General features: G+C 46.8%; 1 protein-coding gene across 1 annotated transcript in view; it reads left to right on the forward strand.

Annotated features, from left to right (window-relative positions):
- The first annotated feature begins 1833 nt into the window (after positions 1-1833).
- PDLIM1 (PDZ and LIM domain 1) overlaps positions 1834-22734 on the forward strand; it is a 43766-nt gene continuing 22865 nt past the window's right edge. The window contains exons 1-2 of the mRNA XM_059851434.1: positions 1834-1991; positions 13686-13837. Coding sequence (XP_059707417.1) covers positions 1896-1991; positions 13686-13837 — 248 coding nt within the window. The 5' untranslated portion in view covers positions 1834-1895. The remainder of the gene's footprint in view (positions 1992-13685; positions 13838-22734) is intronic.

A 22734-nucleotide genomic window follows, 5' to 3' on the forward strand; every position in this document is an offset into this window, starting at 1 on the left:
ACTTGGGTCAAAAGCTTAAAACTCTGCCATCTGGTAGCTTCACCCTGACAGGGCAGGTATGGCTACAGCATTAACTCATGGGGTTTGTAGGTCTGTGGTGATTGTGTCCTGTCTCCCAGCCCTGCAGCAATACACCTAGCTGGGACTTTCTGGGTGTGCCTTGTTGTAAGGGAACAGTCCCTGAAGGAGTGAGGGAAGGCCACAGCTGAGCTGCCTGGGTGGGCTCGCTGGAGGCCGGTACACACAAGTACCCAAAAAATGCATCCTGCAGCTCCACGTTTGGCTCCTGCATGGTGCCTGTGCAGGACTGTGCTCACTCTAAAGACTGTTATTTCATGAGGAGTTTTAACTTTTTGGAGACCTCCATCTCAGACTAAGCCAAAATTGCGTATAAGATTCAAACTGTGTGATGATGTGACTGGATGGCCCGGCAGACAGATAAGTGTCATGGCTGCACCCACAATGATTTTAGAAAGTCAAACTGCAAACAAGTTGATCCTAAAACCAAACTACCCGACAGCAAAAGCCTCAGGCTACTTTACATGTGTTTAGAAAATACACAGACACAAACCCTTTTTTGTTTCACAGGTCTCTTGGTATAAAAGCCAAAGGGCAGCCTGACCATGGCTTTGCTGACAAGCACCTCTCACCTTTGCTTTGCAGCAGCCTGGACAGGGAGGGAAGAAACTCATCTGTGTCTGCTGAACACTGGTATTTACTCACCCTCTAACCTAATCTAAGGTAAAGGTAAGGAAGCTAGAGGTGCTAGTGACTTCAGAAGCTGGGCAAGCAGAGAGGGGAAGGTGACCCAGCAGTGTGCAACAGCCCTCTGGCGATCCTGCACACTGCTGTGGCAAAGCAGTCACTTTCTTCACTGTCATGAGTGCCACACCCATGATGTAATAATGGAAGAAGTACTTCTCTCTGCTAGGGATGAAATTAATAGTCTCGATACATGGACCCTGGAAAGAAATAATCTGTGAAAAGACAAGCTAATGCAGGAAAAAGGGCATAACCACAAAAGGAAATTGCAGAAGCAAGAGCGTGCCTTGCAATGGGATCATTTGTGGCCATGTCTTGTAGGACCAGTACCTGTGTGACCTGCATCATTCCTACTTGCTGCCTGCTCCATGCTCCCCAGCTCTGGCTGAATCCCAGCTTCAGCTACAGCTCGCTGATATTGTGCTTATGGGTGAGCTCTATTCATTAACTAAATGAGCAGCAGTGCTTGCACTCCAGTTGTAAATGCCAATGTCGTTGCTGTGACCAACCTTTCCCACTTGTCCACCGTCAGATTACTGAGGGCTTAATATGCAACTGAAACTACTATTTTTCCTGAATCACAGACAAGAAGGTTGGCTGAAAAACCTGTGTAGAATTCCTTTTACTGGTGGTACCGTGCTTAAGGGGCTAGAGATAAACAAAACGCTATCTAAATCAGTGAACCTGGCATAAATTAGAGAGGTAACACCCTTCCCAGGCTCCACCCTCACTCATCCGACCCTGGCGGGGAAACTGCAGTCAGGGCCGCTTAATTCCATCGCCCCCATTACGTTTTAGAGTTAACATTGCTCCGGGCTGGAGAGTATTTGCCGGGAAGGCGCCGCACCAGGGCACTCCTGCGTGCGGCTGCCTGCCGCAGGCTTGTCCTGCCTGCCGCAGGGAGCGGGTGAGGGGCGCCGGGATTCCCGACCCCGGCAGCCGCCCTCCCCCGGGAAGGGCTGACCCCGAAGCGCGGCGGAGCGGCTCCTTCCCGGGCGGCGGCGGGGAGCGGGCGCTGCTGCCCCGGGGCGGGGCGCGCCCGGCGGGCGGGGCGGGCCGGGCCGGGGGCGGGCCGGGCCCGGCCGGTGCGGGCGGTGGGACTGTCGGAGCCACCCGCGAGGTGCAGCGCGCACATGGGGACGCACCGCATCGTGCTCTCGGGCCCCGGGCCCTGGGGCTTCCGCCTGGTGGGCGGCCGCGACTTCGAGCAGCCCCTCGCCATCTCCCGGGTAGGGTGGCCCGCGGCGGGCGGTGCTGGGGGTGGCCGGGGTCGGCTCGGGCTGGCAGGTGGCACAACGGCAAAGCCGGGGCGGGAGGTGGGGTTGTCTTTTTCTCCCCACTGTTTTTTAGTTTGTTTGGGTTTTTTATGTTTACGGAGAAATCGGTGGTGGCACACTCAGCCCCTTCACCAGTAGCAGACCGGGGTCTTTACTGCCCACCGAACCTCCCTCCTCAGCCTGTCCATAGGGACCCTGCAGGCGGTAGGGAATCCCCTGAGCTTCGGTTCGGGTTTGGCAGCCCAGCCTGTGGGAACCCGTCTCACCGAGGTGGGCTGAATGTTCGCAGGCTTTGCTTGCCGTGTATAGTTAAGAGCCTTTGTTTACAGTAGCCATGTTAAGGTGTATTTATTGCCTCGGCCCGTCTCTGTTCGAAGTCCTTCTTGCCCCCCCCCTTTAAGAGAAATTAGTTAGGAAACGGCAAAAATTTTGCATCGCAACAGTTTTAGCGTTGTGCATGGCTTTTCCCTCCTCTGCTCCAGCGTTTGGCTGTAAGTCGCCGGTGCTCGCTGCCTCGCTGTCCTGTCCCCACCTGCCCCCACAGGTGCTCGGCCCGGCCGGGAGCTGGGCCCTGCCCCCCGCGCCCTGCAGGCGCCCAGAGCCCCCAGCCCCAAACTCCTGCTCGGCTTTGCGTGGGGTGCACTGCGCCGAGACTCTTGTGGGGGCTGGCTGCAGGTCTCCCCGATGGGAATAGGAACGAAGGGATTGCTCCTCGTTCCAGTAATCCCTCGGTAAAGCAGAGGCATCCAGCGAGCTGCTCCTAGCCTTGGGCTCTGGCATCTGCCACCATTGCACAATTTTGAAGTGCCCGCATGCCCCAGGTGAGGAAGGGCTGCGGGAAGTGGAATATGCCAGAACTTGAATTTATGTGAACTGCCCTTAAAGAAAACCAGGATGGTCAGACTTGTGAATTTTTATAAATGCCTCCTGCCACGGGATCTCCTTCCATGGGGTCCCACTGCCTGAAGGAGCCCAGGTGCCAGGGGGAAGCTGCCAGCTGCAGGAAGGGCAGAGCTCACAAGTGCTGTTAAACCCACGGTGGGGGGTGGGGGGTGAGTTACTAGTTTTCTGTGTAATCTCTTTCAATTACAGTAATAATGCTTCATTTTTCTAAAGGATTTTTGGTACATGAAAGCAGCTTTACTGTAAGGGAAGTGATATTTACTTCATTGTTATGGTAATTATTGCCATTTCCTTCCAGCAAGAGTCTCAGGCAGAAGGGTGTCTAAAGCCCTACCTGCTCTTAGCTCTTCATGGTCGCCTTTGTCAATGCTTATAGGCACATACCGAGGGACACAGATCAGCAAAGCAGCAAAAATAACCACCTCATGAGAAATTCTGACCCTAGAGACTAAAATGTAATAAAATAGCCTCTCCGATCCTGGTGACGTAAATGCTGACAATTAGCAGCTCTTATCAGGGCTTTCTCTTGTGACCCCTCTGACACTTTTAATTTCCCCTCCCAGACTTCAAGTCGTTAATCTTTCCTGTGGTTTGCTCCTAAGGCTCCTGAATTTCTCTCCTGGGCTCAGGAATGAAATTCTTGGCAAGTCTTCCCCTTACCATGTAAAAAAAGATCTGATCCAGTTTTGACCTGTTTAAAAAAGTCTGTTCCTCCTTGTGTGATGACTTTACATATTCTTGCTTTTTTTACTTGGTACCTGTGTTTTCACCAGAGACATTTCTGGCACGGAGCCCTTCTTCGCTCACAGGATGGGGTGAGCTGTGGCCGTAGGACTGACATCTGTCAGACGTGAGGGCCTTGGTCCTATTGTGTTATGAGACAGAGGGGCTACCTGAGGCCAGTGAGAGGGTGGGGAGGCTGTAACCTGTGATAAGAGCATTACCCTGGGAGTCTGGGAGGTTGCAACTCTCCCTCCTCAGTACTTATGTTTGCTTTGTGCTGCAAGTGGGAGGTGGGTGGGTGCACGGATGTGCTCATGAGGAGCACTGTTAGCAGGGGTGCACCGGGCTGGGCTGCCTGCCCTGGGCGTGGGGGAGCAGCAGCATCCTGACACAGAGCGCTGCAGTTTGGGTGTGCTCTCTATGGGGTCAATGCTTGCTTATGGGGTCAGTGCTGTCCCTTGTAGCCAGTGGAACCTGTCCCAGTGGTGCACTGATGGGATCACCGTGCTGTTCCATGTGCTGGCATGGTGGGATGCCCAGAGAGACATCCATTCAGACATAGGCCTGAACTGGGTGTCTTGCAGCTCTCTTTGAACCAGGTGCCTAAATTCAGCCTGCATTGCCTGCCAGGAGCTCATGTTTGGCTTCTGGCACCATCATGCTTCTGCTGTTAAGCTTTAGAGTTTATCTTGGTATTTATGGCCCTCATCACCATTGTGCCTCAGCTTCTTGCTAGTGGCTTTTGGCTTCTCGAGCTCCCCAGTCAGCTAGGGAGCAGCTGCACTGGAATGTAGTCGTGTTGGTGGGAGGCAGCACCGTTTGGGTTGTTCTCCGGAGGAAGTCATTGAAACTTGGTCTTGCAGTCCTGGGTCCAAGAAGGATGAGGACCACTGGTGCCATGAGCATGGGAGCCAGCAGAGCAGCCTGGCCAAGGGCCTCTGGCTTACAGTGGCTGCATGGTACCAATGTCTGGTTGTGCCTTAGAGGAGCGGCAAATGAAAGATTGTGGCATTTCTACACCTGCTCTTACCTTGTGTTTTGTCACTGCCCTACCTCAGTTCCCACTTGAAATATGTGTTCAAAGCTGCTTCAGGCTCAAATACATCACAGACATCTTTTTGTGAGAACACATCTGATTTCTTGGTTGTGTTGGACTGGTCTTCCTGGAGAGAACTGAGTATGGAGATTTCACAAGTGCTGTTCATGAGACTTTCTTGTTGAGTTTCCCGTCTCCTTAGGATGGATGCTTCACAGATGTTTCTGGCTTACATTTCTTTTTAAAACTGTAGGGTTCTGGTGGACAGTTTATTGCAGTCTTTGTTCAGAAAAAACCCCGAACTTGTGTTGATCAGTGTAATGAACTCCGGGTCAAAGCCTGCTGGATTGCCTTTCTGAGACATGAATGGAGCCAATACATACAGGGTAGTAGTTTCTTAGAGCTGACCAGTGCACAGGGTAGTTCTCAGCTAAATCCCATTGAGGCTGGGAGCTGATGGAGGGAGCAAGCAGCATGCTGTATAAGCAGCCACTGATGAAATGGAGTGGTCTGAAAAGGAGTAGAGTTGACAGACCCCATCCCCCTCCATTCCTCAGGTAACATGAGCTGTTGCCTGTTTGGTTGCATTGCATTGGATTTTGATAAGCATTGAGGCTTTTTGTTTCCAGCTGAATACGTGGAGCTGTCTGATAAACCTTTTTATTGAGATGATTTTTGTGGTTTGTGGTTGCGATCTTGAGCATCTGACTCAAAATATGGACAGAGCAGATGTTTGCCATTTTGTCATGTCAAAAACCTCCCAGCTCCATTAAGGATGGGTGTCTCTTGGGGTCTGTAAAACTGGACATTTTCTTATAAAACCAGTTTTCCAATGAAAAATTGGTTTCAAGACAGCCCAGTTATGTAAATATGCTAAAAAGATTAAATCCCAACATGATGCTTGTTGCTGATTTTGACCACTGTAAAATGATTTAATCCCTGCTTAGTCTGATATTTTATCTATTTGTGGTATTTTAAAAACTCAGAATTTATATAAAATACAGAACTGGATCGTAATTGGGTATTTGAGTGTGTTGATTTTCTTTTCAAGCATGGCCCTCCGAACCAACTTTATAAACTCAAAGCTTGATCTAATGGTAAACCTGGACTTGATGGTCTGAAATCAGTCATGGGACTGAATCCTGTGGTGTGAAAAGATACCAGGTTTGGCTTTGGTACCAGCTGATATCCTTACCCTGTCAGCCAGTAACTCTTGTAGGAAGCAGCTGAGTAAAGGCATCCCAGAGCCAGTGGTGAGGGAGAGTCCTGCTGGTAGGGGACACCCTGCTAATGGGCATCCCTTGATGGGATGGGTGGAGACTGTCCTCCCTCTGGTGTATGCCAGGGCTTAGCCAAGTGGCACAAGTGACTGCCCTGGGAGCCAGGCTCCAGCCTCTTCACCAGGTGGAGACTCTGGCTGCAGGTTGTTTTCTGAGACATGAGGAGAGCTGGGGCTTTCCAGGCAGCCCTTTGCTCCCAGAATGGAACCCTTTGGCCTTTCCTCTGGCAAAGGAAACATGGGGTGTGGTGGATGTGATATGATTTAGGGTTGGGCTGGCTTTCCTCCTCAGCCTTGGCTGGTCCCCACTGTGCACACCTATGACTGCAGTTCCTCTGCCACGTGGTCCAGCTCTTGTGCCCGTGACTGCAAATCTCAGCATTGTGCTGGGGGTGTGTTCTGAGTCTGTCTGGGCAGAGGGAGGCAGCTGGGGAAAGCAGCTGGGCTTTGTAGGAAGGTGAAGTTGGCTTTATGTTTCCTGCTTGGATGTTTACCTGGCTGAGAGTGGGGCAGGGGCTGTGGCAGCACCAGCCCTGCTGGGCCACACCAGGCAGAGCTGCTCCAGAACAGCTGATAAGGGCCTGTGGAACACTGGTCATTAGTGTCACCTGCCAAGAGCTTCTGGCCCTTTGGAAGTGGCTGGGCTGGTGCTCAGAGGACGGCAGGATGCCTTGTGCCTTTGCTTGGTGGGAGTCCTGTCCGCTCTGTCAGAGTGCACCGGCTGTGAAGAGCAGAGGTTGCGCCCTGCAGACTTTGAAATCAGCATCAATCCTGGCAGTTTCCTGGAAAAATCCTGTGCTTCAAAGGTACAAATGGCTGCTGAGAAGACAAAAAGACTTTTCTGATTTCCCTGACTACCAGGGTTTGGATTGTAGCAAGGGCAAAGCAGCAAATTTTCTTGGGGTAAATGCAAAGTGCTTTGGGACAAGGACAGGTTGGATCTTTTCCAGTCCAGTTTCCTGAGTCTGGGAGGGTGCTTTCACCTTGAAAAAAACTTTTACAATTTTTGGGATACTAATCAAATGCCTTCTACCAGAGCCACATGCAGGAGCAGTACTCTTGTCTTTCCTAGGAGCCAGGGTTCTCTTTTCCTCAGTTCACACATTCAGATTAATTTGTTGTAGCTTATGCAGCAGCTTGATGTCACCCAAACTTTGGAGTTCCCTTCTCTCTGTACCTCTTCTTTGCAAGCAGTATAATCTTTTCTGATGATGTCTGACCCACCTTGTTCTGGGCAAGTTCCCCAAAGGCCCAAAGAGAGAACTCTACATTTGGAGTGAATGTACCAGCCTAACATTATGTGAGAGCTTTAAGCCCTAGAACTTTAGGTGACAAAAGCAAATGCTGGACTTCTTGAGAGGAAGAAAGATCTTTTTGTTCCCAAAAGTCAAGTTATATACGCCTGCAGGCTTCTCGGTGCCTTTCATCCTTAAAAATCACTTTGTCCATCAAGAAATGTATATGTTATGTAAAATTAATTGGATTTGAAGGGTGCAGCATCGAAATAACAGGAGGTGTTGTTTTTTCTTCAGTATAAACAGGGAAATTATAGGAGCCCCAAAGTGCATAAATAATTGATGTTGTTCTGGACTACAGTATCTTAGATGGTTGCTGATACTGGATGTGTTGATTTATTTAGAGGATGAAATAAACCATCAGGAAAGACTCAGCTGTTTTTGAGGCCTTGTAAAAAATCTCCTGTTTGTTTGTTTTAATGTTGCAAAAGAAGCTGTGAGGCGAACTCCTTGAACACCATTTGAGCATCTGTCTGAGCAAATCCTCTCACCCATGTGTTTTTATACCATGTTGCTAAGGGTCAGCCTTCTCTGTGTAGCATCTGATGCCTTCCCCTTTCTGTGCTAGCAAAGCTCCTCTGGCTGTCAGGGTAGGGCATGAAGGCAGGCAGGAGGGTGAGGGCCGGGCTGCCGAAGGAGCTTGTGCTGTTGAAGCCCAGACCCCACTGGGGTGGGCTGGTGCTCAGGGGTTTCACCAGCCAGAGGTGTGATCCCCTTCTCCTTCTTATCTCCTGGTGATGATGTGATCTGGGCCAGCAGAGAGCAGCCAGTGAGGCTTGGGCTGCAGCCTTGCCAGACTGTAATGGTGCAGAGAACGGGAGCAGCATTGAAGGGAGCTCTCCTGGAGCCAATTGCAAGGCATATCATTCCTGCTCCCCTAAAGAGAGGGGTGGGGAATGTGCTTGTCTGAATTTTCTCATAGCCTCTGATCTCTGCTGACCCAGCTGCATGCTTTTGCTGGGAGAAACTTCAACTGCTTAGCATAGTACTCCAGTGCTGAGGACATTACTCATGGTAAAAGAGCAGCGTGGGTGGGTGGGGGGGATTAAAGTGAATGTCAGAGATGTCTGGCTGTCACTGGTGACCTTGGAAGTATGTTGCTTCATGTCTGTCCTTTCCAGCAACGACCCAGCTGCGTTTTCCTCTCAAACACACATAGGTGCAGTTTCTCCAGATCTTTTTTCTTGGCTGATGTTAATTTTCTCATTTCTTATCTCTTCATCACTTCTTGCAATGTGTTTAGGTGTGGAGTGAGGAGTGATGCCGTAGGCTGCAGGGTCTGTGAGAAACTGTGAAGGGCTGACAGAGTGAGCATGTAGGGTGCCAGAATGGATGAGGGGAGAAGGCCAGAAAAAATTGAATGAATTTTAGACCCACCCATCTATCTTGACTCACAGGGAGCTGAGTTATGCTGCTTTTCATAAAAATGCTTCCCACCCTTCCTCCCTCTCATTTGCTGTGGGCAGCAGCTTCCCTCAGTATACCCACTGCTGCCTCTTGGATCCTTGCCTGCAGGAGGAAAAAAGGCACCATATATCCCTGTCCAGGGACTGCAAAGCTTGTTAGATGGCATGTATGGAGGGAATTACATCAAATATAAAATGTAGTTGTGTTTGGCAAGCTCTGGGGCAAACAGAGGTTTTATGAAGAGGTCCTGGGAGCTGAATAAGCAGCCAGATGTTTCTCCTGCTGCTAAATCGAAGTGTTTTCTATTGTAAATGCATTTGCCCAAAGGCTTTCTGAAGACTTGATATTTCATAGTGCTTTCTTTGCTGCTTGGCCACCAGTGGAAGCAGGTAGTAGCAAGCAAGCTGCCTGGGAGATGGTCATCTGAGCTGTACAAAGTCCTGGTGCAGTTGGCAAGAGGGAGCCCTGAGTGTGTGTGCAAGGGGGCACATGTGCACAAAACTTCACTTTGTAGCATAAGAAAGTTGTGTAGTTTTTTCTTCTATCCAAACCAATCCTGAGTCTGTGGGAGCTTTTTTAAAAAAAAGGGATCCAACCCTATGACTGGTCTAAACTGTTATCTAATACATTGAGTTTTGCACGATTAAAGAGTGCGCAATCAAACCTGTAGATTATGGGGATTATTTGTTTCTTCCATATGCTGGCACATGTCTGAGCTGGTATCAAGGACATGGTTTGATGTGTCTGGTTGTAAGTATCTAGAATATTTCTATAGTAGCCCAGATTTCTTACACAGAACACCACCCAAACAGAGCATCACTCTGGGACCTATTTTGGACACAGTATGAATCAGTGCTGCTCTGCCCATCTCAGCGTTGTCTGTTCAACAGCAAAATGACCTAATGGCAGTGTTACCCAATTGCTTGGGAACAATCACCTCAAGGCAGGGCATGGCTCCTTTCCAGAGGAAGCCTTTGGGTATGATGTTATAAGGTGTGCAGAGCTTTATTCACCCAACCATGGTGTCTCTGGACCAGGGAGGTTCCCAGTGCCTTTTGCCTCTGCCTATGTTCCATCTGCCCAAGCCCCATGGAGGAAGCCCAAACCAAATCAGGGAGCTCTTTTGAAGGACACAAGAGACTGTGCCTTTGAACAAGCAGTGACTTGTACAAGGTTTGTTCCTTGCAGTGTCTTTCAGCCGTTCTTGCCTATCCGTGCAGAACTGCAGCTCTTCTGCTCAATACTGCCTCACCCACCTGTACAAGGCACTGCCTGCTGGTCCCTTGGCTCCTGCTGGTGTCTGCTCCATGCTCAGTCAGGAGGCAAGCGTAAGAGAGGCTGGGGTAAAGCTTTAGATCATCTGAGAGCAGGAGCAAAGCAGTTTCAGGTGGAAAATTTAGCGGATCCCTGCTTGCCTGAAGCTTTTGTTCATTTTTGGAGTCCTTTTGTGTAAGGTGGCTGATAGCTGCCAGTGCTCTGAGCACCTCTGCCTACTTTTCCCCCAGCCACATGCCTGCCCCTGCTGCTTTCCATGGACCAGGCAGGGATGTGACAAAAATAAAAGCAGGAAAACATCACAGTGGCAGCTCTGTGCTCCTCACTTAATAACAGAAACGCCTTTTGCTTGGCGGCACTGAGATAAGCCCAGACCTTACTGTGAGGGGGGGAAGGGAACATTATTAGTAGCTATAAATCATCCTAAAAGGATGGGGGATGGGTTCTCTCCATACCCTGCCCTTGTGCAGACATGTTTGCTGTGAACAGTCCTGGCAGACAGTATGAGCTGGATGTTGTAGGCAGTAGTTTGTGGAAGGTTGCGTTTCAGGGCAAGTTATTTCCAGACCTGAAGCAGCTGGATTTTAAAACGTTTACTTTGGCAGATACACATCTCTTTTATATTTTTGTGCAACCTTGTAGTTTGTCCTTAGGGGAGAGGATCATGTGAGTACCTGAGTGCATGGAATAGCCCATGTGCTAGCAGTGGCTCTTATCTGATAGAGAAGAGCACTTGCATTTCCCATTCCTCTGAAGTGGACACAGAAGGGAACTGACACCACAAGCACTGGCAATGCACTGAGATGTCATTGTGAATGACAGCTGCTCTTCCTGGTGGCTCTTGGGGGTTCTTCAGGAGACTTCAGCATTTCAGTGTCCCTGGCTGCTGTGGCTTAGCTCTTCCTGGTGATACATGATTGCTTCTACCAGCCTATCACATATTGTATAATTATCAGTCTTGAAATACAGCAAGCTGTATGGCTCAGTCTCCAGCTGTGTTCCAGTGCTGGCATTAATCCACTGTTGTTCTTGACCCTTTGGCAGCTTATCTGATTGACAGTGAATCATGGTAACAGTGTACTGAGCTTGGTGTTCCTTACAGGGGTGAGTAATGTGCCTCTCTCCCTCCTTTGGTAGCAGAGGAAATAAAGGCCCCAAGAAACCAAGTGACTCAGTTAAGGTCCAGAGATCAGGAAAGGACCCCCACTCTGTTTCCTGCAGGCTCCTTTTGCTTTAAGATATCCTTAGGGATATGTCTTATGGATTTTATAGTGACAGCTCCTAAATCTGGTGGGACTGTAGGCAGCTATCAGGATTTCTTCAGAGCTTCGAACTGTCCCTGTGTGAAGGTTTTGGCTGGGGTAGAATTGTTCACAGTGGCTGGTAAGAGGCTGTGTTTTGGATTTGTGCTGAGCACAGGATTGATAATACAGATATGTTTTTGTTATTGCTGAGCAGGGCTTACGCAGAGCAAAGCCTTTTCTGCTTTTTGCACTGCCATGCATCAGTGAGGAGTCTGGGGATGCAGGGGAGGCTGGCAGGAGACACATCTGGGACAGCTGACTCTGACTGACCAAAGGGATATTCCAGACCACATGACATCATGCCCAGTATGTAAAGAAGGGGAGACGTTTGGAGTGATGTTGTTTGTCTTCCCAAGTAACCATTATGCATGATGGAGCCCTGCTCTCCTGGGAATGGCTGAACACCTGTCTGCCCATAGGAAGGAGTAAATTCATTCCTTGCTTTGCTTTGCTTGTGTATGTGGCTTTTGCTTTCCCTATTAAACTGTCTTTCTCTTAGCCCAGAAGTTTTCACTTCTACTCTCCCAGTTCTCTCCCTGGACCTGCAGGTGGGGGAGTGAGTGAGCCGCTGAGTGGGGCTTGGCTGCTGGCTGGGGTTGAACCACAACACCCTGTCACAAGGTTTACAGGAGGTACTCTCAAGGCAATGAGTCCAGAGGAGTGGCTGCAGATTGCACTCAATGGCCTCAGTAGGTCACTGGTGAGCTGAGGGCTGCAGCTTGGCAGGTGGTGATCTTCACATGTAAATCAGATTTCCTGTATCCATTTGGTGCTTTGTCTGGTATTTTCATCAGCACTTCCTCTGTCAGTTCAGAGACTGCTTGCAGCATTCAAAGTGGTGTGCAGGTAGTCATTCACTATTGGTTGACCCATGTGAAGCTCTTTGGATTAATGTTGAGCACCTTGGTCAGCTTGGATGTCTGTGAACCACTTTTATGTCCTTTCTTTTTCCATTAAACACTTTCCTAGTAGAGAGGTGAAAAAAGAAAAGCATCTTGTGATTCTTCTTCTGGCTGGGGAAAATAGCCCACTCCAGTTGTGTTGAGATATGCTGAACAGCTTCAGATTTGACCCAGGGAAAACAGTGATGGCTGCTAATGTGTGACACCTCTAGAAGGGGAATGTTTCCTGGGGGCAATGATTTGCCAACCAAACCCTAGTTAGGAGGGATTTCTAAATCTTATGAATGGTATTTATGTCTGAAAGCTCTGCTGGGTTTGCTCAGCTGCTTTCCAGCATGCTGAAACCCAGCATGAATGTGTAGAATGAATACCAGTTGTAATGGACTCATAAATGAAGTATGTCTCAGCTGCAAGGCATGTTTTAATCTGTACTCATGTCTGGGAGCAGTCCACCCTTCTCATTTCCTCTGCCTGTTAAATAATGGATGAAAGCCCATAGAAATCATTACACTCCTTTCACAAACTCATTAAAACTGCACAAAATCTTATGTAGTGTTTGCAGAGCCACAAACATGTTATTCACTTTCTGCCCAAGAAATAATTTTGGCCCGAAGAGGTCTCAGTTGTTAAGAGGATACCTCTTTAAAAGAAGTAGGGTAGAATGAAGAAGCCATTTAGTTTATTTGTTTGAAAATGCCAAGTTTTAGCTGGGACCTTTTTAATCAGGAATGTCATAGTGATGGCATTGCTGCATAGTGTCTTCTGTCTGAGACCACATGGAGAGGAAAGGGAGATGCAGTATGACAAGAGGTATCAAGGTGAGCTGTGGTCAGGCAGGGAGGTTGGAGCTTCTACTTTTTCAAATGTGATTGACAGCTTGTGATTTAAGGATGAAGTTTCTGATGCCTTTCCCCCTTCCAATCTGCACAGATCACACACTGCTTTGGGATTGATCTTGCTGAAGTCAGTAAATGTGTGTTGCACCTGTTTCTGGGAAAAACCATATTATTACAACTAAAGAAGTAATCTAAAATCTTCAGCCCAAACCTTTCCTTCAGGGAAGAAAACAAATGGAACTGTAATGCAGGCAAAGCTGTTTGTGATTGGCATTGATATTGCAATGACTCTGATACTCTTTTCTGTCATCTCTGTTCTTAGAGACTTGGACTTCTGTCTCTCCTCAGTACCTTCTGTTTCAGAGAGCACTTCCCTGTCTAGGAAAGAACATAGTTGCTTTCTTTATGATCGTGCTCTTTAGCATGAGAATTGTCTTGAGTGAAAATATTATTTCTGTTATTTACCTGTTGTTCTCTCTCCAGATTTCTATCTGTGGGTGCCGAAACAAAATCCTTTGTCTAAAAGACCTAGATAAATTTTTTCTTAGAATTTACTTTCATTAATTTTACCTTCTTTGCTTCCAGGTACCAGTGAGAAAAACCACAACTTCTCCAACTCCTTTACAAATGTTGCTATGGAAATCTCCTCCCTGGAAAGTCCATTCACTCTTTTTGCTTTCTCTTAGGTGACTCCAGGCAGCAAAGCTGCAATAGCCAACTTGTGTATAGGAGACCAGATCATAGCCATTGATGGAGTGAACACAGATAACATGACACACCTTGAGGCACAAAACAAAATCAAGGGTTGCACAGATGAACTGACTCTGACAGTCAGCAGGTACGTAGCTGGGCAAGACTGGGGCTGGAGAGAGGGAGGATTGCAGGGTGGGCAGTAGCTATGTTTTGGTGTGACAGTAGACCTCTCGCTGGTTTAATTTGACCTCTTAGTGCTTTGTCTGGCCCGTGCTTGCTAGCAAGAGGGAACTGGATTTCATCCTTTAATCCTAATGCTGCTTGCATTTGCTGCACTTTGACCTTATGAAAACAACTTTCCAAGTGAGGAATTGGCTGATAATTTATGGCAGGGTCTGTTAACTTACTCTGTGTCTCCTGACAGCAAGAAACCAAAGATAGTCTCATGAAAACTTCACTCATAGCAGAGGAGGTGCAACCAGAGATGATGACCTTCCTTCCGGTTGCACTCCTTTAGCAGTTAAAATGTATGCTTATGTGTTGTTCCAGGTGATTAATTGCCTGGTTTCTGCCAAGCACAGACTCAGAGATGTTGTACATTTTGAAGCCTCTTGATCAAACAGCACTGTCAGCCTTAAACAGTGATGACCCAGGGTGCAACGAAGATCCTCCTAGGCATCAGTCTCTCCAAGTCCTGAAAAACTAAAGGCAGGTGACAGCTGAGCCACAATTTCTGCCTCTGGTGTAGAGCATAGGCTGGCTTCAGCCTTCCCACCATCTTGAACTGCTGAGCAATGGACAGCTTCATTCCTTTCCCCAGCCAGGCTTTGTTCTTAGGCCATCTTTGTACAGAGAGGAAATGGAGATGGGAAGGCAGGGCTCTGCTTTGCATTGAACTGTTGCTACTTAAAAGAACTGGAGCCTGGTTTTTTTGAAGATGCTGTGAAATTATCCTTCCTTTTGGTGTGAATTGCAGCTGCAGGTACTGGTGCTTTTCAAAGTCAGGTGGTAGATGCAATATGGCATCTCTACTTGCTCTGGAGCAAGTTTTTCCTGTGCCTGCCTTCCCTAAGAGTGATCATCCATCAGTTTTCAGGTCAGATGCAGGGGAAGTGCTTTCAAAAGGAGTGCAAAAGCATGCTTTAAATTACACAGTGGTTGAGTTGTTCAGGGCTTTTCTGTGATAAACAGAAGTCTTTACCATGGCTTGGACAATGCCAGGAGTTCAGCCGGCATTTCCCAGTTCAGGAAGAAGCAATGGGTCTTGGCCAAAAAAAATGCCTGACGGTTCATTAAGGGAATTCACAGATGGAAGAGCGGAGCACAGTGCAGGCAGTGTGAATGGGTAGTGAACACTGCAGCAGCCTGTTAACCCCAGAGTTTCTCCTACTGGCCTTGAACTTAGCAGCATGTAATCTTCCTGCAAAGGAGTGTTCCTTTTCCTCTCCAAAATCCAGCTGCTTGACTTGGCAAACCAGTGCCATGTGGTGCTGGCTGGGAAAGAGGAAGGGAGGCAAGGGCTCTTACAGCCTGCAGGCAAGTTCACTCTTACAGATCATTGAGTCTGTAAACTGTGTTTACTAATGTTAATTACAAAGTCGTTAAGTTTATAGCTACCCCATGCACATTTCATTGGCCTTGGGCTTGGAAGCTGCCATGGGAGAGATTTCTAGCTGGATCTGCAGCTGTGTAAAATTGTGCAGGGGCTTCCAGTTTACACAACTCAACTCTTTCAAGACCCTCTTTCAGTGAGGCAGCATGAGTGTGTGTTGGATGCTTGTGCTGCTGTACTGAGTTCTGCTGACAGAAGGCCAGGAAGAATGTCAAATCTGGAAGAATGTGAAAGCAGTGATCCGATTTCTTATGCTTTAGAGTTTGATATTACTACCCACTGCTCTATGGAAAATCTGTGTACATCATGTTGTCTTTCCTGGTTGTACTCTGTTGAGAATATTTTATCCCTAATTCCCAGTGTCTCCTCCAAGGCCCCCATAATTGTGCTGGTCTAAATGCAGCTCTGCTCCATTGTTAGAAGAGCTATCTAGTCTTTATTGCTGAGGCAGGAGCACTTCTTTACGTTACAATCTAAGGCCTTAAAATGAAAGGCCTTGAGAGGATGCCTGGAGAGGTGACAGAGAAAGCATTTTAAAAGACCTGGAGCCATACTTCATCTTCCTGCTCAGCGTAAGGTAGGGGAAGTGGGTGGGGAAAGCAGACTGTGGTGTGGTGGTGATCCCTCCTCTGTGAAGAAGGGAAGTGCATTTCCATGGGGGTGGAGAGGTTGGAAGGCTCTTGGGGAAAATGAGTGCCACCTGGCCAATTGGTATGGCTTGGGATTCCTGAGGTTTGGTGGGCACAGCTCTGTCACTAAGGCTTGACCATACAGTTGGTGAGGAAGGCTCACAATACAATCGGGTCAGAGCTGAAAGTTTTTTTTCTGTCAAAGTAGCTCTGTAAATAGTTGGCTGAGTATGAAAAGGAATGTATATCATTTGCACTGCAATACCAGCAGCCCTTGGGTCTGATTTCCACTCTGTGCCATTGTAGCTCATTAGCTGAATCAATTGTACCAAGGTGCTGTTCTGGCGCAGATCCTTGCTCTGACAGAGCAGCACCTCTGTGGGTTGGAACATTACACAGCTGGTGGGAGGATGTGCCCAGCTGTGCTAGGTTTTCTGGAGTGAGAAGTCTTCCCTGTCCTCCTTTTCTCCCCACCATTGGAGAGATGTCTTGTGAAAGCATAAGTCCTTAGTGATTTTTAAATTGCTAGCTGATGAATTTTGAATGAGTACTTATTTAAATGATTACCCATGCTAAATATTCTCTGACCTGCATTCAGTGTGGCAACAAGGTTGTGCCAGGTGGATTTCAGACACAAGTCTGAGCTCACACCAGGTGTTTCAGTTTCACCAAAGGATCAGCACTGTTGTGACAGTGGAGACTTCATTTGTGACTGTGCTGTACACGTGATGAGTGTATGTGGTTTGAAGACCCTAGTGGGTGAATTAGTGCAAGACAAATCTTTAAAGGATAATATATACAATGGAGGCATCTCTGCTGCAGAAAGCCTTTAAGCTGCAAGTAGCTGGAAGCTAGGAGAGTGTTTCATGGAAGTATTATGCTTGTCTTTTTCATCTGCTGTTCTGTGAACCAAAACAATCTTTATACATGTGTATTCTTCAAATAGGCAACTCTCTTCTCTTTTAACTATAGCCAGGCAGTTAAGATGTCTTCATATCTGGCTTACCAATGATTATTTAAGAGAAGTGTAAATATAGAGAATTGAAAGGACTTAAATGCTTCTGGTAAAGGAAATGCTGTTTGCACTGTATGCTTGATTGTGTATATCAACAGCATTCCAATGTTTCCTGTTTCGTTATTTTTCTTAGCAATGGTAACAGTCCAAAAATATTTCAGATCAGATTGTAGGCAGGAAATCTTGTCTAACACAAGTCACCATTAAAAACGTATCAACTTTCTAGCTGAAGAAAACATGCCTGGTCTGCTTTTTCACCCAAAGGGGCAAATCTCATAATTTCCTAGGATTTAAAACCCAGCCACAAATTGCTTTCTTTGAGTACTCTTTCCTAAGTGGCACTGCCAGGTGCTTTGCTGTTTGTCTTGTGAACAGAGTTGGGAAAAGGTCTGTCTTCTGCCTCAAAAATGGATAATCAACAATGTTGCCATAGATAAAAAATTCCCACTGAACTCACTGTGTCCAGGAGCTCCTGCTCTTTTCTGAGCCATTCTTTTTGCTTTTTGTTTCAAGAGAAATGTTGTTACCAAGAAACCAAAGTAAAGGTTGCATTATTGTCTTCAGCCATGTAAAATCAAGCTCAAGACAGTGCTTCAGTCAACTCAAGCCTACCTGGTTGCTGAACTGAGAAATCCACAGGGAAATGAGTTCACTGAGAAATTCTCCATAGGAAAAATGAAGTTTGAATATTTTAGAAGAGCTATGCTTCTTTTTCCTGGTGATTTCATTTTTGCAAATTAGGGTGTGAACACCACTGCACTGACGTGTTAGGGCTGAGCTAAGCCTCTCCCAGCATTGCTCTTCATTAATGGGGGTAAGCAGCAAGATGTGTCTGACAAACTGGGGACAGCTATCAACTTTCACTGGAAATTTAGTGTTATTTGAGTAAGATGCTTTCCCTGAAAAAGAACATTCAAAACAAAGAAGGTGCAGGAGAAACTGATACTCCTGCCACAAAATTCACAGGATAGTCAAATGATCCAGGCATCACTCTTGTCAGTGGAAGGGCTCATGATGAATTTGACACACAGCTCTGTTGTGGCTGCAGATGTAAAAAAGAAGACAAATGTTCATTGCAGCACAGGTGAAAATTATTTCTATAACAAATGGCTCTTTGCCTCTGGCTATAGTCACCAGATGGGTGGTATAACTGTGCAACCCTGAAGAACTCAAAGGTAAAGGGTATATTTATATAAGGGTTTTTTCAACAAAAAAGGTGTTCCTGTAGTGAGTCTGTCCTTCCCTTTATGTCTGGAGGCAGTTTGAGGGTGGTAGAGGAGAATATTTTTTTTAAAAGGTTGCAAATATGTAATGTCCTGTTCTGCTCCTACTGTCATTTTCCTCAAATTTCAAGCTGCTTTTCTGCTGCTCTGCTGCCAGCTTATAATACATTAATGCACCTTTTTTGTTTGCAAAATAGTCTTTTAATTTGTTGAAAGTGCTGCCAAGGAGTAAAGCTATATATTTGTTTTTTTGAAAAGTGCTAGGATCAGGGAAGTCAGGTCTGCTACCAGGACCTGTTAAATGGATTGTCAGAAAGGATCATGTGTAGATGCTTATGAAGAAGAAGACAGCACATGTGTCGTGTCCTTTCATTTTGTGTGGTAGGTTTGGTTGCACTCTTGCTTGCTCCATGTGTTCCCAGGTCTGAGCTGTGGGGAATAGTTGTACAAAGCCACAATAGGCTTGAATTTCTGTTCTAGGAAGTTGGTGGAATCCGTTGACTCATTTAGGTTTGCTTTTTTGCTTCCCTGCCAAGAAGAGTTTTCCAGTTCTGTCATCTTACTAATAATTCCTTTGGCCCTGGGAAAAGCCAGCTGCTCAGTGTGCAGCTATATAAGGCCATGCAGGTTGCCTGGCCCTCTGTGGCCACTCCCAACCTTTCCATGGCCCCTGTGGTGCTCCCAGCCCTTGTGGGTGCATGCCAGCAGCTTTTACTAACAACAGACACATTCAAAGTAATTTTGGCATATCAAGATTGGTGTTTGTTAGGGTTTTACAGCCTCTTTGGTGAGGCAGTAAGACTGTACTCTGCAGCTGGCTAGTTAGAAGAGTGTGAGTCTGAGCAGTCAGCGTCTTAGCCTTTGGAGCTGTCATGAACCTGCTGCAGATACTCAGAAGAAGCCACAGAAGTTTAACTGGAGTTGCCTTTTTGGTTTTAGTGGTTGTATAAAGAGACACCTGAAAGGAAAGAGGGCCATGCATGGAGACATGCATTTGGGGCCTCCTGTCTCCAGGAAGTTGTGACTGTCATTGCTGTTTGAATTGGCAGGAGCCTGTATGCAGCCTGAGTACAGTTTTGCTTGCCAAACTGAATATGTCCATTAATGGATGTTTGTTAAAAGTGACTACTCATGTTTAAAGCCAAGGGCCTATATTTGACAGCTGGTGTAGCTAAAAGGCTGATTAAAAGGTACCTTCCTGGTAGCCTGACCACTCCTGTAGTTAATTTCTATTTATTAAAATGCTTGTTGAAAACTCTGGTGAGAGGATTGTGAAAGATAAGTTCTTTAGGTCTTCCCTCATTTTTCAGCTGAAGAACTTTGTGCTGCGCAAGAAACTTTTCAGTCTTTTGGGGTTTATTTGCTAATTGGTATCTTAGTTGTGTCCATCCCAGTGTTTGAAATGAGATGTGAATGAATGTAGATGTGCCTTTCTTCTTTATGGAAATTACACAGTTCCTGGCAGAAAGAATTAGAAACTCATTTTCCAGCTCTGAATTTTCCCTTGAAGCTATGGCCCAACTTTGCACGCAAAGCACTGATAGCAAAATCCAGGCTCTTGTAATGTTTATATTACATCATGTTCAAGACAAGCTGCTTGAAAAGTGTTGTTTCATAAATACCTCTCCATATTCCTGCCTTGACTTGCATATGGTTTCCTTCCTTCTTTTCCTACCAATACCTCTGCATCCAAACTAGCATCAGAGAAATTTCTTTCTAATCTTGGGTTTTGGTTTCTGCCTGGACGAAACAGGAGATGCATGGCTCATTCCCTGGCCCTAAGTTATTCTCTATCCTGTAGTAAGGAAACAACATGGAAATGTGCACTGCAAAAATGGCAGAGAGTTTGTATATAGATGTGCCTGCAGTTAATTTCCCTGCCCCACATTCTCAGGCTTGTGTCATGTTTTTGTCTCCTTCACTGTTTGAGTGTTGCTCTCTGATGGAGTCTCATTTGAAAGAATATGCATTAAAAACCATATTATAAAATAAATATTCATCAGTTTATCAGGAGTTTCTGAGATCTGATAAAGATGCCAAAGCCCTTGGCTTTCACCAGAGAGGGTGGATTCCCCGGCAGGCTGTTGGACATCCAGCCCCTACACCAGTGGAGAGGCAGGTCTGGCAGCCCTGCTAGCATGGCCCTGCTCAGTGGCAGGGGTACAGCCTTGCTGAGGGGAGCATGGAGGTGGTTTTTTTGGCTGCAGGCCTTCTCCCTCAAATCTGGGGAACAAGTCCTCCAGAAAGCCATTACAGCAGCAGCCTGGTGTGAACTGAAGGTACTGTTACCAAGGCTGGGTTTAGCTGTCTACTCTGACACCTGTTCTCTCCTTCATATAGCTAAGATGTGGAACCCCATGGATAAGATACAAACATGGTGAGTCTGACCTGCCCTGCTGTTTGTGCCTGGTGCCCACACTTCCCAGCCCTGCAGACAGTAAGCCCTGGGCCAGGAGTGAGACATAAGGTGAACTTTTGGGTGGTGTTTTTCTTCTTCCTGCTGCACTTCAGTAGCATTACAGGCATTGACACAAGAAGCAGAGCCATGAAACCCTTCCCAAGAGCTGGGACCATCAGGGTTCTGAGACCCACAGACTGTGGGTTCCACAGGTGGGATGGGGCACATGTCTTGAAAGATCTGCTGGGTAAAGCCAGGGAGAGCAAAGCTTTGTCCTTTTTGCCACTTCACTGGAGCCATAAATGAGCTGCTGAGAGTGGCTGAGGGGCTCTTCTGCAGCTGTTGTGAGTACAAAGGGAAGCTTTCTCTTCCCTGCCTCAGAGGGACAGATGCATGGCCTATTTAACATTTCTGTTTGGATAACTTCTAGACTGGATTGAAAGTAAGGCTTGGAGTGACCTTGCTGCTTCCATTTATATCCAGTGACAGAGCAGCAGCAGTCTGGGCAACAAACTTGAGCTATTTGCCTTGCTTACAAATAAAGGAGAAAAATTTGGTCAACCCCCCCATGGGCTGCAGTAGTTGGCCATAATTGCCTCCTCTCTTCTGGAGACCAATGTGCTGTGTGATCAGTACCTCAGACACATTGAGGGCCAGTGGGAGGAAAACAAGTGCCTGGGGGAAATTTCTGTTCTGTAGTCATACACTGGCCTGCTCTAGGCTTAAATTTTTCAGTGTGAATAAAGCTTTCTCATGCTTCTGAGAGCTTATGCTTTGAAACTGCTGTGAAAGAAAATGCTACCTCAAAAGTTCTTGGATCACTGCTGCGAGAACTGGCGCAGGGATGCCCCATGCTAGAAATCAGCAGAAGTGTTTAATGCTCTCTGAGCTGCTCTTTCATCTCCAGCCAGTGTCCCTTTGCCTATAGACTGGCTGGCTGAATTTCTCATTTCTATACATTTTGCTGTGTCCCCTGTTTTTCCAGAGGAGATGAAACTTGGTCATACATGGTCTCCAAACACTTCTAAGGAATAAGGCTTGGTATTGGTTATAAGGCTGCTTCCCTGTGTGCAAACAGTCTTCAGGTGTGGAACATACAGCCATCCTGGAAATGGGTGTGAGGCTTGATAGCCATAATCTGGGTGAAATTGCTGGTTCTTTAGGTACCTTAAAGCACGGGTGTCCAGAAGCAAGGAGAGAATATTTGTTTTGTATTCACCTGAGACATGTTGGACATCCAGTAACAGCAGCTGTTGTGACAAGATGATGGTCAGATTGGTGTGGATCTGATACCACGCAGCTGTTAGTGTGTGTGCCCCAGCCTGCCAGACAGCATTTGAGTGGGATGGGTTGTCAGGTATCAGCTGGGCTTGCAGGATGCAATAACCAGGAGTTAAAAGTTTGCTGTACCTGAATACCCATAAAGGATATCAGGTATGACCTGAGTGTTTGTACTTTTCCTGTGAAAGGAGGTGCAGCACAGCAGCCTTCGCTCAGGTTTCTTCTGTGTAAAGTCCACAGTGCAATAAAGGGAATAGCAGGTCAATAAAACACTTCTTTCCTGGCTGAGAATGCTGCCTGCCATCTCCTCCCACTGAGCTGCCCTCTAGGTGCAAACATTAAAATACTATTTATGCAGCAAATGTCTGGGATGTATATGTGCATCTTAGCTAAGTTTGGGCTGTTTAAAAAATGTTGTGATTTTGGAGGGATTTTAGAGGAATGGTGCACACCGGACTGAATATATTGTGGGTAGCTCTCTACCCTATTTCTCCATCCTTGTCAGCCTTTTCTTTTTCTGGTCTCTTCCTCCTTCTTTAACTGGAAAATCTCTTTCCATTTATCCAGTTAATTCGCAATGGAAGCATTCCTGTTTTGCTAACTAAGTACTTAAATTATAGCTAGTCCTTGACCCACAAATACCTAGGAAGTACATCTGTTTCCAGTTCCAGATTCCAGAAAAGGCTCCTGTCAACAGGACAGAACATGGTTTTCAGACCTCATCCTGAGAGTTTATCAGCCATCTGATTGCTGCATGATGCAATGTTTCTCATTGAACAGCAGTTTTCATTCAACAATACTGCAGTCACTCATTCCCTGCTATTCAAAAGTTTGGGGAAAGTGGCACTGTTTAATCTGAGACGCTGACTACTGTCTTTACTTCT

The sequence above is a fragment of the Haemorhous mexicanus genome, chromosome 7 (genome assembly GCF_027477595.1).
Source record: "Haemorhous mexicanus isolate bHaeMex1 chromosome 7, bHaeMex1.pri, whole genome shotgun sequence".
Lineage (NCBI taxonomy): Eukaryota > Metazoa > Chordata > Aves > Passeriformes > Fringillidae > Haemorhous > Haemorhous mexicanus.